Source organism: Chroicocephalus ridibundus, chromosome 14, assembly GCF_963924245.1.
Source record: "Chroicocephalus ridibundus chromosome 14, bChrRid1.1, whole genome shotgun sequence".
NCBI classification, from domain to species: Eukaryota; Metazoa; Chordata; class Aves; order Charadriiformes; family Laridae; genus Chroicocephalus; species Chroicocephalus ridibundus.
In genome coordinates, this window is record NC_086297.1 from 14,610,426 (window position 1) to 14,624,895 (window position 14,470).

Genomic DNA, 14,470 nt, shown 5'->3' on the forward strand with positions numbered 1-14,470 from the left:
TATCAACGCTGGGAATTTGGAGGCTGGGAAGAAGATACTATCCTAAAACCCCTGGGGGTCTGAAGAGTTGGCAAACCTTGCTGAGCATGGGGATCACAATGTGACCAAATACTAAGCCAGTTTGCCTCCAGTGAAGATTTCACGGCATCATGTTTGCACAGCTCTGGTCACTGGGTCTTGGCACTGGCCCCACAGAGGGGTTTCACAAGAAGGTGCATGGAATAATGCGTTGGCAGAGGGGGGGTATCCAGGCTTGTGGCAGGGTTCCTTGGTTTGTTTTCCATTCACTGGGGAAGTCCCCTGGCTGCCTTTCCAGGTGCTCCTCCTGAGCTGCAGCTCCTTGTGTGGACGTTGAAGTGGTGAGCAGGTCACCTCTCCAGGCCATGGGAGGAATGTGACAGTCTGTGGGAAACAGCCTGTGGGCTCCAGGCCATGTCACCAGCCTCAGCGCCATCACGGGATGGGGCTTTCTGCGTCCCTGAGGAGGCATGAGGGAGTTCAGTGAGGGGAATCACCCAACGGGGACATCGTCCGCAAGGAAAACAATGAGATAATAGCAGTGGTGCGTTCCCTGGCAGCCGCAGGATGGTCTCAGAGAAGCAAAGGTCTCTTCTTTTTCTGGGTGCAGGGGCAAGAGGTCAGAGTTGACTTCTGCCTTTCCAAACATGATGTGGCTCTAAGGAGGACCAGGCAGGTTCCTGCTGGAGCTCGTATGTAGCAGAGTTTGATCAGCATCTGCAACAAGACAGCGCAGGACATTTGCCCATGGGAATCCAGAGCTACTCCTACTGTCTGAGCACTGTAAACATCAGCTAAAACACACAAAGTCCATGTTTAGTGAGATGGTTTTATCAGCAACATTCCTGCAAGCAGAAGCCCAGGAATACAAACACACCACAACAAACACGTGAAGAATTTGATAAGGCTGAACTGCATCTCTGAACATCTCTCTCCTGGTTTTTCTCTGGGTATTTAAAGTTTTATGGTAGGTCACGATTGCTTAAGAGGCACTGCACATGCATTAGAGCTAAACGTATTTACTTCCACTTCAGCCCCCAACATGGCAAACAGGAAAGCAGGGGAGGATTTAGATGAATCCAGTATCTGAGGAAGTGCAAGCTATGCTCATTCCCATCTTGGTGCAGGCAGGAGGTGGCACAGGGGAAAAGGTGAGAAGGTGGAAAGTGAAGATTAGAAGTCTGGGTCCATGCTGGGCTGGGGGTAGCTGTGCAGACCATCAATGTTGCATCATGGTAACTTAAGCAGGAGGATGGAACTCCTCGTGGAAGTGTCATTCATCAAGCCATTTCTAAAGGCTAGAAGCAAAATGCCTCTTGGAGTGCTGCGGCTGAGCCTACGCAGGCTACAGGCAGGAGCCAGGTGCTTACAGACGGGTGTCTCAAGCCTGCAGAGATGCCTCAGGTCCAGCTGCCGTAGGCTCTGGATCCTATCTGCCAGTCGAGCACGGGTATCTCAGGCAGTGCTGGAGGCTTATGCCCAGACGCTAGGATTAAGCCAGGAGCCCTGTGTGCTTAATGTGACAGGGAGACCATCCATCTCCTTTTTTTCCTTTTTTTTGGATTGCTAAGGTGTATTGCAGGACTACAGTGGTACTAAGCAAAGGAAGAAGTGGCTGTCCCTATGTTAGAACCCAGCGCGGGACACAAGAAGGGTCTTGTGTTGCTCTAATGAGTGGCAGATCCTATTTCTGGTGTGCACCTTGGCACAAAGCTCACTCCTGGGAAGCCAGAAAGAAGCTTAATCCAGCTTTTGCTTGATGTGTGAGACCTGAGATGAGGAAGGGGATGTCTGAGACATGGACAGTGAATTTTTCAGTTAGGAATTGTCCAGCCCAACAATGTTTTTGTTGGAAGATGAGCTGCTGAAGCCAAAACTGTTTCTCAGGGAGATAGGTCTAAAGTTTTTCCCCACTTCTTAAAATAATTTGTTTAAAAATGTTAAAAAAATAAAATATTTTAGAATTATACAGTGAAAAATTATGAGTGACCTGCTACCCCTTTTTCTCTTGTTTATTTTGCAATATCTCCCCACCGCAATTTGGGATAAGGGAAACCTGTAAAAATCACAGAAAGTTTTTCTGTGTGGGAAAACGGCTTCCTCCCAGCTGTGACAAGCTCAGAGCAGCCTGCAGAGCCCCCGGTGACGCGCGTGTGGGTGGACGGTGTGCTGGAGCTCTTCCTCCAGTTAATGCCGGGTGATTTCACAACAGCACCTCTGCAAAGCCCGGGTAGCACCAAGCACCCAGGCTGGGTAAGGGCAGTGACAGCTCAGGGTTTAGCCCTGATGCTCAGCAGTTTTCGGCTGTGAGCCTGCCTGCAGGTTGCTGGTGGTGGGCTGGGGGCAGAGGGACAGAGCCAGGGAGGGGAACAGCAGACACACAGCCCCTTGCTGTGATGGATGGCGGGAACTGGGATGGTGTCGTTCTCCTGACAGCCGGCTTTTAGGCAGATCTGGTCTTGCCAAGCTGCCCCCAGGCATGGGCCACCTCTTCGGTGAGTTGCCCTGGCTGCATGATGGGGCATGCTGAAGCCCGAAGGGAGGTTGGGGAACCTGCAGCCATGCTCCCAGTCCGTGCCACTCGCCAGGGATGTGACAGTGCTGCACTTGCCTCAGATTACGGTTTCCAAACCTGCTCCCCCCGTGCAGAAACATTCACTCCCAAAGAGCAGGACTGCAGGTCTCTGGGTGTCTGGGCAGCACAGAGGACCTCCCAGGGCTGCTGGCACAATCCTCAGCCGACATCTCCCCCAGCAGGACAAACCCAAAAGTGTGTGTGGTGTCTGTGGCCCTGTGCTGGCTGCCAGGCAGGTGGGGGAGCAGGGTGAGGGGAGAGGGGCGACCTGTCTGGGCACACTGCTCCGTTACCTCCTCCCATAACGGCGTGAGTGGGAGGAGGGCAGCACCCAAGGGTGTTTGCCCAGAGCAGTCAGTCTGCCGGGCAGCGCCAATGCAAGCTGTCCATGTCGTAGCCCCAAGCTCGGCAGCAGGAGGCGTAAGGGACACAATGGGTGACAGTCACTGGGGAGCACGTGAGCACCCTACGCTGCCGTGACGCAAAGTCAAGGAAGGGAATATGGGAGATGGTGCCGTGGGTGGCATGGCCTGGCCATACCCAAAAGTCCTCAGGTACCTCTCCTGGCCAGTTGCTGCCCCAGCGGCAGTCAGGAGAAGAGTCCATCCAGCCTGGCCCGTGTCCCAGGGACGCAGGGCTGACACAGGGCTCAGGCTCCCTTAGTGCCAAGCTCAGCATCCAGCTCCAGGCTCCATCGACCATGGGGCTTTGTGCCCCTTGTGCTTTCTCCCTCTTCTCCGCTGCACTGGAGCCAAAGAGTTCGTTGCCATGCCCTCATTTTGGCCTGAAGAGCACTGGGAAGCAGCAGTGGGATGCGGGCATTGCATCTGCCAGGAAACCTGTGCCTTTTCCTGAGAAGTAATACATGAGATGAAGTGTGTGGCCCTTGAGGATCTGTGCTGACTTAGCCCAGGAAGAGATCTGGCTGGGTAGACTGCAGCTGTGGTGCCCCATCCCTGACCAGATTGGCAGAGGCTGCTCTCAGAAGGCCCTGGATTGATATGTGAACCAAAGTCCTTGGGAAAGAGACACAGCCAAGCCCTACTTGGGCCTTTATGGGTGGGCAGGCACATCTGGGGGGAAGTGAAGCTGATCCTCATCCATGCTACATTGCTCTCTCGACAGAAGGCGGGGAGGCTTGTAAACCAAGCATCTGCTCCGGAGGATCTCCAGTGTCTTACAAGGAAGTACCCATGAGCTGCCATGGTAGTCCAGCTTTATGAATTTAATATTTATAGGCAGACGGAGATGGGCCATGGCCTGTACTGTGTACAGCCTTGCAATTTATGTGTTGGCAGCAGTGGTTGATGGGAGATGTGTTCTGCGGCTCAAAAGTGTGCTTAAGCTTTGTAAATACAATCAGTTCAGGCTGAAGCGAGTGAACAATGTGGAATGTTTTGAGGCCAAATTTGACTTCAGAAAAAAAAACACCATTGGGCCAGTGGTACTTGAGTGTGTTGTGAAGCATGCGTCTCCGGGGCTGCAGCGTGACCTCCTGGCTCAGACAGTAAGGACCCCAGTACTCTCACTGCAAATTAAAATGTTGCATATGCTCCGAGTGCAAAAAGATTGTACACAGTGCCTGTAAGAAGCCTTCCTGAAAGACTCTTGCCTCTGCTGGTGGTCTTGCAGCTTCAGCACTGGATGTCTGGCTCACGCTCTCTATTTTTCAAAAACATTAATAATCATAATCCATATAAAACTGTCATATTGGTTCAACATGTACGTCACCAAAGCCCTCACTAATTTATCAAAGATTTAGTGTTCAGTTGAACAAAGTCTGATTTTTGTAAGCAGATGCAGTTTGCTGGATTGTCCTATCATCACCCACTGTTTCCACTTGAAAGATGCATCGTATCAGCAACTTCTAAAAGTTAAAAAAATGTACATTTTAAAATAGTAATGTAAACACTTATTGCATGTTCCATGATAGCCATGAATTAAATAGAGAGCTTCAGGGCTAACGCTGCTCGTGCCAAAGTGGGTCTGCAGCCCTGCAGGCCCCAGAGGGTGGACGTGCAGCAGACTGGTGGCCCATCACCACGCTGATGGTGCGTTGCATAGCAGTTGCACCACTAGAAATAAGACGGTAAGCTACTCGAGGGAGCTAAAAATGCTCAAGCAGAGGTGGAAACTGTGACTGTCAGTCCAAATATGTGGCACACAGCACTGCCCTGGCCTGTCTGGATGCCTGCAGGGCTGTTTCCATCTGTAGTGGCAGCACATCAGACTTTGGTAGGAATAGTTGAGCACAGGAGATGGGCAAAGAGCTGCAAAGGCGAGTGGAGAAGGCAGTGGTGGGAAGCAGACAGCAGAAAGGAGGGTCTGGTGTGGGGCTTTGTGCAGGTAAGGACTGAGTTTGGCTCAAGTGTGGTTCTGCATTTTGTTTCAGAGCCCAGACAGCAGGGTTGGGTATGGACACAGTCTGTCCCAGGCAATGCACATAAGGTCAGTTCTATGTCCCACCTGCAAAGGAATAAAGCGACCCAGGCACCTTTGGGACCTCCTCCCCGGCCAGTGCATCCACCCCATGGGCACCCTACGTGGGATCTCCCAACAACGAAACAGTGTAAAGCAAGACAGAAGGACGCAGTGTCTGACCTGCGGCCAGTGGGACACAGCCGTGGGGGGACAGTTAGGGCAGGTGGGGCTGGGCAATGAGATGGACGGGGAGGAGAAAGCAGATGGCAAAGTCCCTGCTGGTGCAGTGTAGGAAGAGGGGTGCGCGACAGTCCTGGCACACGTAGCACGCAGGAGATGGTATCGTATACAATGCACTATTCTTACTTCCTTATACAGTAAATTGGTAACTTTTTTGTATTAAATCAGATTTTATCACTGAGTCAATCTTGCACTTTTCTATTCTTGTTCTCTACAAATGACCTTTTTTAGCTCTCCTCAGCTCTTTCCTGATGGGACTCATTAGGAGCTGGTGCTGATTCTTACAGGCATTCACTTTCACTTAGCATCTGGAGATTTTTTTTGGACAATGCTTTGTTGAAAAGGTCCTTGCAGCTTTCTTCTGTGCTTAGTATCAGCAGCTCCTCCTGGGTCATGTGCCTGCATCCGACAAAGACATTTGGTGTGAGTTGAGTCCTTTCTCTCCCTGTTTCGGGCAAGATACAGGTGTCATCAAGGAGAGCACCTCCTTTCCCAGATGTTTTGTACAAGCACAATCTGAATTTGCAGATTTTCCTGATGTATTTTGACAGTAAACCCCACATAAGCCTCAGAGTAGAACAATGTGGTAAATAAACAAACAACTCCTCTCATCCTTCAAAAACTCTCAAAAAAATTTACCTAACCTGATTGGATTCTTCATAAATGCTTTAACCCTACCATGTGTGCTAATGAAAACTTGGATGTCAAAGAATAATTTTTCCATGCGTATTTTGCTTTGCAGGGTGTTTGTACGCTTCCTGGTGTAAAAGCTGGCTGTTATTTGCTATCTGCATCATGTAATTAGCGGCCTGTTCTGTGGTGTGCAGAATCACTTCTGTCACCCAGTTTTCTCAGCAAACCAAACCCTTGCATAAAGGAAGACTGTTCTCATTTGTAGATCTGTTCTGTATTTCTAATGGTTCAAGAGCTCTCTCATGTGGGTTCCCCATGACTGTGCTTTTTTCATAACACCCCTGGCTTTCTGCAAATATTCCGTGCTTACAGGTGGAAATTCTTCCAGCAAAGCAGCCACGGATGCAGACCCAGCAGATAAGGTGAATAGAATCAAGCAGGCAACAGGGAACCCTGAAATCTTCCCCTGCAACGTTTCCAACACAGAAGAACAGATGGAATAATTAATTGTCTGTGGTCTGATTGTTTCACAAATGCCCGTCTTTGTTCACTGTTCCAAGGGTTGACTGGGGGCTCCCTCCTTACCTGCTCCTCCTCTCTTCCAGAGGCTGCTTTGGTGTCTGCTTCTCTACCTGATCATCCAAAGTGGAGCAGCCAGAATCTGGACCAGTCCCTTCAGGCACGGGGATGAATGGTGTGATCAAACAGGATCGCTCGGACCACAAAAGTGCACCCAGTGGAAATGAAGAAGAAAAGGCACCCAGAGAAAAGGCTGCCAGCGAAGTGAGAGATGGCACCAAGCTCCAGCCACCACCCTTTGCGGAACGGAAGAACGGTAAGTTCCTTGCCCAGTGGGGTCAAGAGAGGGGAAGTGAGACTGGGTAGATGCTAGTTTAGCATCTCTCACAAATGCTGGGTAGATGCTAGTTTAGCATCTCTCACACATGCTGGGTTTGCGGTTCATCATTATTTTTATGTGTGGTGCTTTGGAGGGTGTTTCTGATGGCAGCACTTTAAGATTTAATGGAAGTGCCTCCTCAGCTCAATATTTCTGGGTCAGCCTTAAGTGCTGTTGTCAGACTTGAGGCAGTTACCATGTTCTTTGCGATCCGAGTGTTTGGTATAACATTGGCTGAAATGCAGCATTTTAAGGTCTTAGGAAGAGACTGATGTTCTGACCGTAGTAATGGGGTTTGCTGGTGATTTAGGGTGATGTAAAGTTGATCAGTGGAGAAGAAACGGAGGGGGTATTCTGTTTGCAAAGGTGCTGATAGACCTGTTCTGCTCTCACAGAGCACTGGGTGCTTCGGATAACCTTGTCTTCAGCAAAATTGCTTCAGATCAGTGTAACCGAGAGCAGAATTTGGCCTGGGCCTCTGCAGGGGTCATTTGTGTTTCCTTGGCCATGGGTCCAGAAACTAGTCTTGCTGGCAGATGTTGATCTGAGTTTCAGTAGGGATCTGTTGGTAGAAAGCTTATGGACAAAAAAACCCACAATTCAGCCTGCACAAAGCATGCTCAGGCTGAGGAGTTGTTTGCCATTTCTTTCAGGCAACTGTATAATATATGAAATGAAGAAAATTCCTTTTGTGCACTCTAAGGCTTTCAACATTAAGTCCTCAAAATATCATGTAATGTGAAAGTGCAGCTCAAAGGCACTATTTTTGCTTTGTGTCTTTGATTGTTTGCATTATTGTACAGGACCCAATTTTTCTCGATCACTATAAATCAGAAATAATCCAAATGATGTCATCATGGCAGTGTACTGGTGTCAGACTGGAGTAACACAGCAGAGAACCAGGCCCAGAGGCTGCCCAGACTAAGTCACACCCGCGAGGGCACTTCTTTTCTGCAGTCTCAGGTGTCAAAGTATACCTAAGATACTATGATAACAATGGGAAAGGTGACGTTGACTTGTAAAAGGGGCAGTGTTAAGGCTATTTGGTGATGCATAAAATTCACGTTTCCTCTGTGGCTTTCACATCCTTATATTTTGCATCCATTTTCCCACATGATTTTTGTTATGGGAAGGCAAAGAGAGAGACATCTTCAGGTGCTCATAGGCAAAAGCTGCCTCTGAGCATGACCAGCAGACACCAACTGCACTGAGCCCCACGGCACCACGAGCATCTACCTTGCCACTGACCTTGTGCCGGGGGCTCATGCCCCCCAGGGTGCTGGCTTGGTGGCCCACTGGGGCATGGCTTCACCAAACATGGGGTGTTTGCAGTCTCTAAGTGGAAAGAGCCCCCCACAGTCTGGGCATCTCTCCAGCCCTTTGCTCTTCTCTTTTTGCTGCTTCTCCCTTTCTTTCACACATTTAGACAGAGTAGGGGCTGGGCTCTTCCTGCCGTCCCCGTTTGGGAACAGCCGTCTCCCTTCATCTCACATCATCTCAGGAGCTGGCGGGCCCACCAAGTGTCACGCATCTTGTGTGGCAGCCAGGCCTGCCTTTGATGTCACATTCTCTGGTGTGACAGCTCCTGCAGGGCTGGTGGAGCAGCCTGATGAGCACCCGGGGGGCAGACAGGGAGGGAGGCATCCCACGGCCCCACAGGCTGCTCCCCGTAGTGGTACACAGTGGTCATCTCCCTTTACCCTGCAGGATACTGCAGAGCCCTGAAGCAGATTTGTCCCCAACGAGGGCAGAGCCTCCCTGGCCTGCTCAGTGCCATTTGTTGGGCTGGCACAGCAGGGACCTTCTACCCCATCCCTCCACCACAGGGTGCAGGGTCAGTAGTTGGGATTGCCGTAAGGAAAAAGCAATATGTCAGTGTCTCCTCATATCCCACCTCCAAGAAGGGCACCTGTACAGCTGTATTCACCACTCCCACCCTCACCCCATGGATACATGGGGATAAGCAGCAGGAGGAAGCAGAGACCCAGCATCCAAGATTATAGAATTACAGAATCATAGAATGGTTTGGTTTGGAAGGGACTTTAAAGATCACCTTGTCCCAACCCCCCTGCCATGGACAGGGACTTCTTCCTCTAGATCCGGTTGCTCCAAGCCCCGTCCAACCTGGCCTTGAACCCCTCCAGGGATGGGGCAGCCACAGCTTCTCTGGGCAACCTGGGCCAGGGGCTCACCACCCTCACAGCAAAGAATTTCTTCCTCAGATCCCATCTAAATCTCCCCTCTTTCAGTTTAAAATTATTACCCCTCGTCCTGTTGCTACAGTCCCTGACAAAGAGCCCCTCTACAGCTTTCCTGGAGCCCCTTTAGGGACTGGAAGGGGCTGGAAGGTCTCCCCGGAGCCTTCTCTTCTCCAGGCTGAACCCCCCCAGCTCTTTCAGCCTGTCCTCACGGCAAAAGGGCTCCAGCCCTTTGATCATCTTCGTGGCCTCCCCTGGCCCCGCTCCAACAGCTCCGTGTCCTTCTGCTGTTGGTGCCCCAGCACTGGAGGCAGCACTGCAGGGGGGTCTCCCCAGAGCGGAGCAGAGGGACAGAGTCCACCCCCTCGCCTTGCTGCCCACGCTGCTGGGGATGCAACCCAGGAATTATGGCACTGAAGAAGGGAATGCCTGGGAATGAGTCAGGTGAAAGGGACGTAACTGCCACCTGTTGTATTTAGGGATCTTCCAAGGCATGTAATGCCTCTTGAACCCAACTAGTGGCATGCTAGGACTGCTGCTAATGTTATATTTCAAGGAGAGGCAAGTGCAAGATGTGTGACCCCCACCTCCACCTGCCCTGTAGCATCCCATCTCCTGAGGGTACAGGGTGTGAACACCTCAGCCAGGCACGATCTGGCCCCTGCCCCTGATCTTTCCAGCAGAGCCCTCCATCTGCGGGCTGGGGATCTGTGGTGGTTCGGTGGGCATTGGACAGACACATGTCTGTCAAAGGCACAGCTCCTCAGAGAGGACTAGCTCCTGCCCAAGTCTGAACTTTCAAACTGCAGTCTTTATTTGACTTAACTTTGATTTAATAAAAACAGTCTAGCTAGAATATTTTTAAATAGGAAAATAGTCTTTTTAACTCTAGTATTACTCAAAAATGGCTCAGGGGATTTAATTTAAATTTGTAAAAATAAATCACCTTTGAGCAAGCAGAAAGCCCATTCAGCAGGACCTACAAAAACTCAGGACTGGATGCACAGGCCCAGGAAAATGGAAACTGCTGTCCCTACCACAAGCAGGAATCCTGACATCTGCCTGCCCAGCTGTACCCCCAGCCCCTGGCCTTTTTCTCCCCTGGGATGGTACCATGGCAGGCTGCACTTTTACCGTGACACTGCCAAATCCCACAGACCATAGTATTTATGTGCTCAATGACAACTTCTCCTCCTAATTTCTGGTCCACACTGTCCTGAACTGGGCAGAGCTGTGAACTGTTCTCTTGGAAGAGCCTAAGGCAAACGTGGCTGTGGGTCTTCCTAAATTCACTAGTAACCCTGGGTTTAGAGATGAGATCTTCCTAGACCTCCTGCCCTACCCATTGCGCATGCATCTTAGCTGAGTACTGGACCCGTGGGCTCTTGCACTTTTGTCTTGCCGGAGAGAGGCACTTTGAGCTCAACGTGGTGACTTTACCCTCTCAACCAACGCTTTACCCAGCCCATTTTGCCTGTCCACATAGTGAGACTGTTGAGTCGCAAGGTCAATGCGTGACATCTCTCGGATTGAGGACACACAGTGTTTTGCCCACACGTCTGTTCCTCACAGAGCTGGTTTGGTCACACACAAAGGCAGGTACAAAAAGCAATAACTCATGATGCAGTGAGCACATGGGCCCCTGCATGGCACTGGGGTTCCCAGCAGCCAGCTCTCTCGGGTGCTGGAGCCTTCAGCCTGGGAACAATGAGGGAGAGAGCCCCATTGTGGAGGTACCAGAGGTCATCACACCCTGATCCAGAGGTGGCTGTCACACTGCACACTTGTACTTTATCTGTGGCAGCTGTGCCTTGGGAACAGCTGTACAACATTTTGCCCTCCAAAACTGTCTTAGTGTGTGTGCTCGACATGCGGGGAGTTAGGTATCCTCTGGTACAGCCCAGAGATACCAAAGTCCTTGGCTCAGAGCTCCTGCCCCTTGCTTCCTGCTCTAGGACTCTGACAGTGAGATGTATTTCACTTACGGAGTTATCTAAATGTGAAACATCCTGTCTGATCTGACGAGGTTTCTTTGCCTCAGAAACTGCCCAGGATGGGCTCAGTCCCCTCTGGAGGGTCCCATTTCTTTCCAATTACTATCAGAATTAGGTGACCAGTTCTGACCAAGACAGTCTTTAGAGAAGAGATTAATTTTACCCATTTGTCTCTAGTTACGTGTCTCCAAGTTTGGGTGTCAGAGCTCCCACTGCAGGTGATGGATCTAGTCCAGACACAGGTGGCCAGAGGCCACTGACTGGCTACTGCAGTCAGGAGAGCTGAAGAGTTCCCCTTGTGCCTACTCCAGTTCAGCAGCACGTTTGCTAACTGCTCATAGTGTTTCCACACAGGTTTCCCATTGCTGATTTTGGAAAATAAAGTAGTTAAATTCTGTTTATTTGTGTAGTGAAACAGACCTTCTGACCACCAGCTCCTTTAGCCCCCTGCAACAAAGGGGAGGATTTTCAAGTGCCCATCTGGTTTGCGTTTAATGTAATGTGCAGAAAGGTTGCACATTTTCAGGGCCTGTGTTCATAAGTAGTAGATTGTACAACAGTTTATTACACAAATGGAGCTTTTTATTGCTGGGCTTTGTTGAGCTGCCAGTTGGGATAAAAAAAAAGTAAAGTGCTTCGTAGTCCCTATCAAGGAAAATTAGAAAGCATTAAATTCTGCTCAAACTATCAGCCATCGGTGAGCTGGTAATCAAATCCAGAAAGGCTGGTGGGAGGTCAAGACTTTCTTGCTGTTGGTGTTTCTGAATCAATAACTACTATGAAAGACATGTAAGTGAAAGAAAAAAAAAAAAAAGGAGCAAGAGATGTCTGACCTAGAAGTCATCACAACATCACAGTGCATAGGCCAGTGGAGGCAAGATACCTACAGGTTTTGGGGAGAAAACCTCACATAGTCTCTGCTTAGTCCTTGTGGCGAGCATGTGTTTTAGTTTAAATCTATATTGGAATGGTTATTAAATTACTATCTAGTCCCAAACAAAATCTAGCCCTTGTTCCACATAGCCAGGTAAGAGGTGTATCTACAGGAAGATTTTCCAAATTACCTTTGGATCCAAATCAAATAAATATTGCAAACACTGTATTGAACCCAGGTGATACCTAATCCGCAATGAAATATCAGCCTGCAGCCTTGAACTGCACAGCCCAGCCTTAATGCCAGTTAAATCAGAATGTAAGAACTAAAAGAATTTCAGGAATCCAATGATACAAACTGTATTTTTAGAGCTGTGAGTGACTTGTGAGAGTGAAACATTGCAGTGACTAAAGATAGCACAAGCAAGGTTTTCCATGATTTATCGCAAGAACGCTCACAGTAAGTTAAAGTCATCGAATGTTGTGATAGCAGCACCTACACATTGGCGTGTTTTCAAGACAAGTCATTCATAACATATTTGTCACAGAGCAAAATTTCCATAACAGAGCTCTGAGCTGCATCTCACTTGCACAAGCACCACACACATCACTTTTCTGTTAAGGCACTGAGATGTTCGTTTGTTTCCTAGGATCTCTTTCTTTCTTTAAGACAGCCAAGGGACAACCACTTGCCTGCGTGTCTCAGACCTCTCACAAGCTCTGAGTCTGTCTGAGTGCTCAAAGCGGTGGTGGCAGAGGCTGAAGACCCTGCCTTGGACCCTGGTCCCACTCTGTTCCCTGCTGGCCCTCTGGAGTCTAGTTATCATTTTAATAGGAGTTCATTGAGTGACCCGTCATTCTTCCTTGGGGGTCTGTGTTGCTTTGTGCACCAAGAGGTTGGGTAGGACCTTTCTTTGCTGAGCGAAATGTCTATGAAGGTTATTTTAAGGATAAAGTCATGGCAAACATTTCCTGACACCTCATGATCAGCGCTGCTCTTGGCTGCTGGCCCTTGCTAGCTGCAGTTTGCAGGGTAAAAGAACTGGCTTGTCGAGAGAGGGCTGCACTGCAGAACTGTTTTCTCCCAGCTTCTAGGACACTGGGATGCATTCAGATAGAAAAGGCCCACCCTGCAGAGAACTCCTCTCACAGGCAGGTTGGCCTTCGCCTCCTCCAGCCGCCTGCCTGATAGCCTGAGAGTCACCTTGAGTCTCATTCTCTCACGTGTCGAGCCCCAAGTTCACCTTCCAGCACAGAAGCCACTGGATGTGTGGGGACCCTGGCCATGCTCCCCAGGTGGGGTTCCCTTCTCTGCTGGATGGGGACATCACGTGCAGGGTGAGGATGGTGGCCAGCAGGCTGGAGTCAGTTCGCCTCTCCCCCGTCCCTTGACTAAACCTGCTCTGCGTCCCGTGGTGTCCCTGCCCGGCTAACTGGTCTCTACCCATGCCCAACTCAGTGTAATCACCTTCACACCCTCTCGCAGTAGGGCTATGTGTGTCACCCCCATTTTTTTTTCAGGTGTTTTTTGAGATGTTTCTAAGAACAATTTTAATCTCATTATGACTCAGAGCTGCTGCTTTGTTTCCTCATTCAGGAATCAAACTCAAACGGGGTAGCCATGTGTCATGATCCCTATTGTTGTTCCATCTCCGTGTGCTTTCAACCAGGTCCTGCCATGCTTCCAGGAGTGACCCCATCCCGCTGCTTATCACAGCCCTGGCGCTGTGAAGTGCTGAGGGGTGAAGTGCTGAGGGGTGCTGAGCTGCTCTTGTCTTCTTTGGGTCCATTCTTGGGGTGGGGCTGAGTGCCCCACTGGTCAGGACCATTGCTCAGCACCCAGCAGGACTGAGCCTGCAGGAGACCGGGTCTCCTCACGCCGCTGTCAGACCAGCCTCAGCACTCGGTATCCAGGCTCTGCCTGTTGTCCTTCCCTTGTAACCATGCCTGTGGTTAAATAAACAAAGTGTGTCAGTGACTATAAGCTTTCCTCTCCCTGCTGCACCAGGGAAAGAGCACTGATGTCTCCCTGCACAGTTTGTGTTCGTGTCTCATTTGTGGCTATTTCTGTGTTCCTTTCACGATTTGCACATTCTTGAGGCCATTGCTCAGAGCACCTGCGGTCAGGTTGCACTTAGCATTTCCCTCTTCTTTGGAGCGATTTTGAGACCTAGCTAGTCAAGGGTAAAGTTCAACCCAGGACACATTTTTTAATTCATGATCAAGCCTGATGGATGGCATATGAATGACATCTGAACACTTGTTTTTGAAACCATGATCTGTGGTATAAAATCTGATAGCCCTGAAATCATAAAAAGAAAACATCCTCTTGCAAGAATAACACCGTGTTTACTCCATGTGTATTTAACCTACGGGACTCAGTAGCATGTTGAGCTCACTGACACCAAAAAATCAGGAGGATTCTGGAAAGGACTACGAATTTCTGGATGCAATGGGAATATCTACAACATCATAACAAGCAAGCAGGCACATACCCAAGCGAAGAATCTAACAGGGAATTGTAGGGAAGGACACCTATTGCAGTAAGTCCTTAGGTAAGATGGCCTAATAGAAAAATTAACTGAGAAATGAGGCTTATATAGCTCTTTGTGGTAATTTG

General features: G+C 49.6%; 1 protein-coding gene across 1 annotated transcript in view; it reads left to right on the top strand.

Annotated features, from left to right (window-relative positions):
- Positions 1-14,470, top strand: part of MYOCD (myocardin) — a 260,906-nt gene that overhangs the window by 136,342 nt on the left and 110,094 nt on the right. The window contains exon 2 of the mRNA XM_063352322.1: positions 6,493-6,722. Within this exon, the coding sequence (XP_063208392.1) occupies positions 6,575-6,722 (148 nt within the window). The 5' untranslated portion in view covers positions 6,493-6,574. The remainder of the gene's footprint in view (positions 1-6,492; positions 6,723-14,470) is intronic.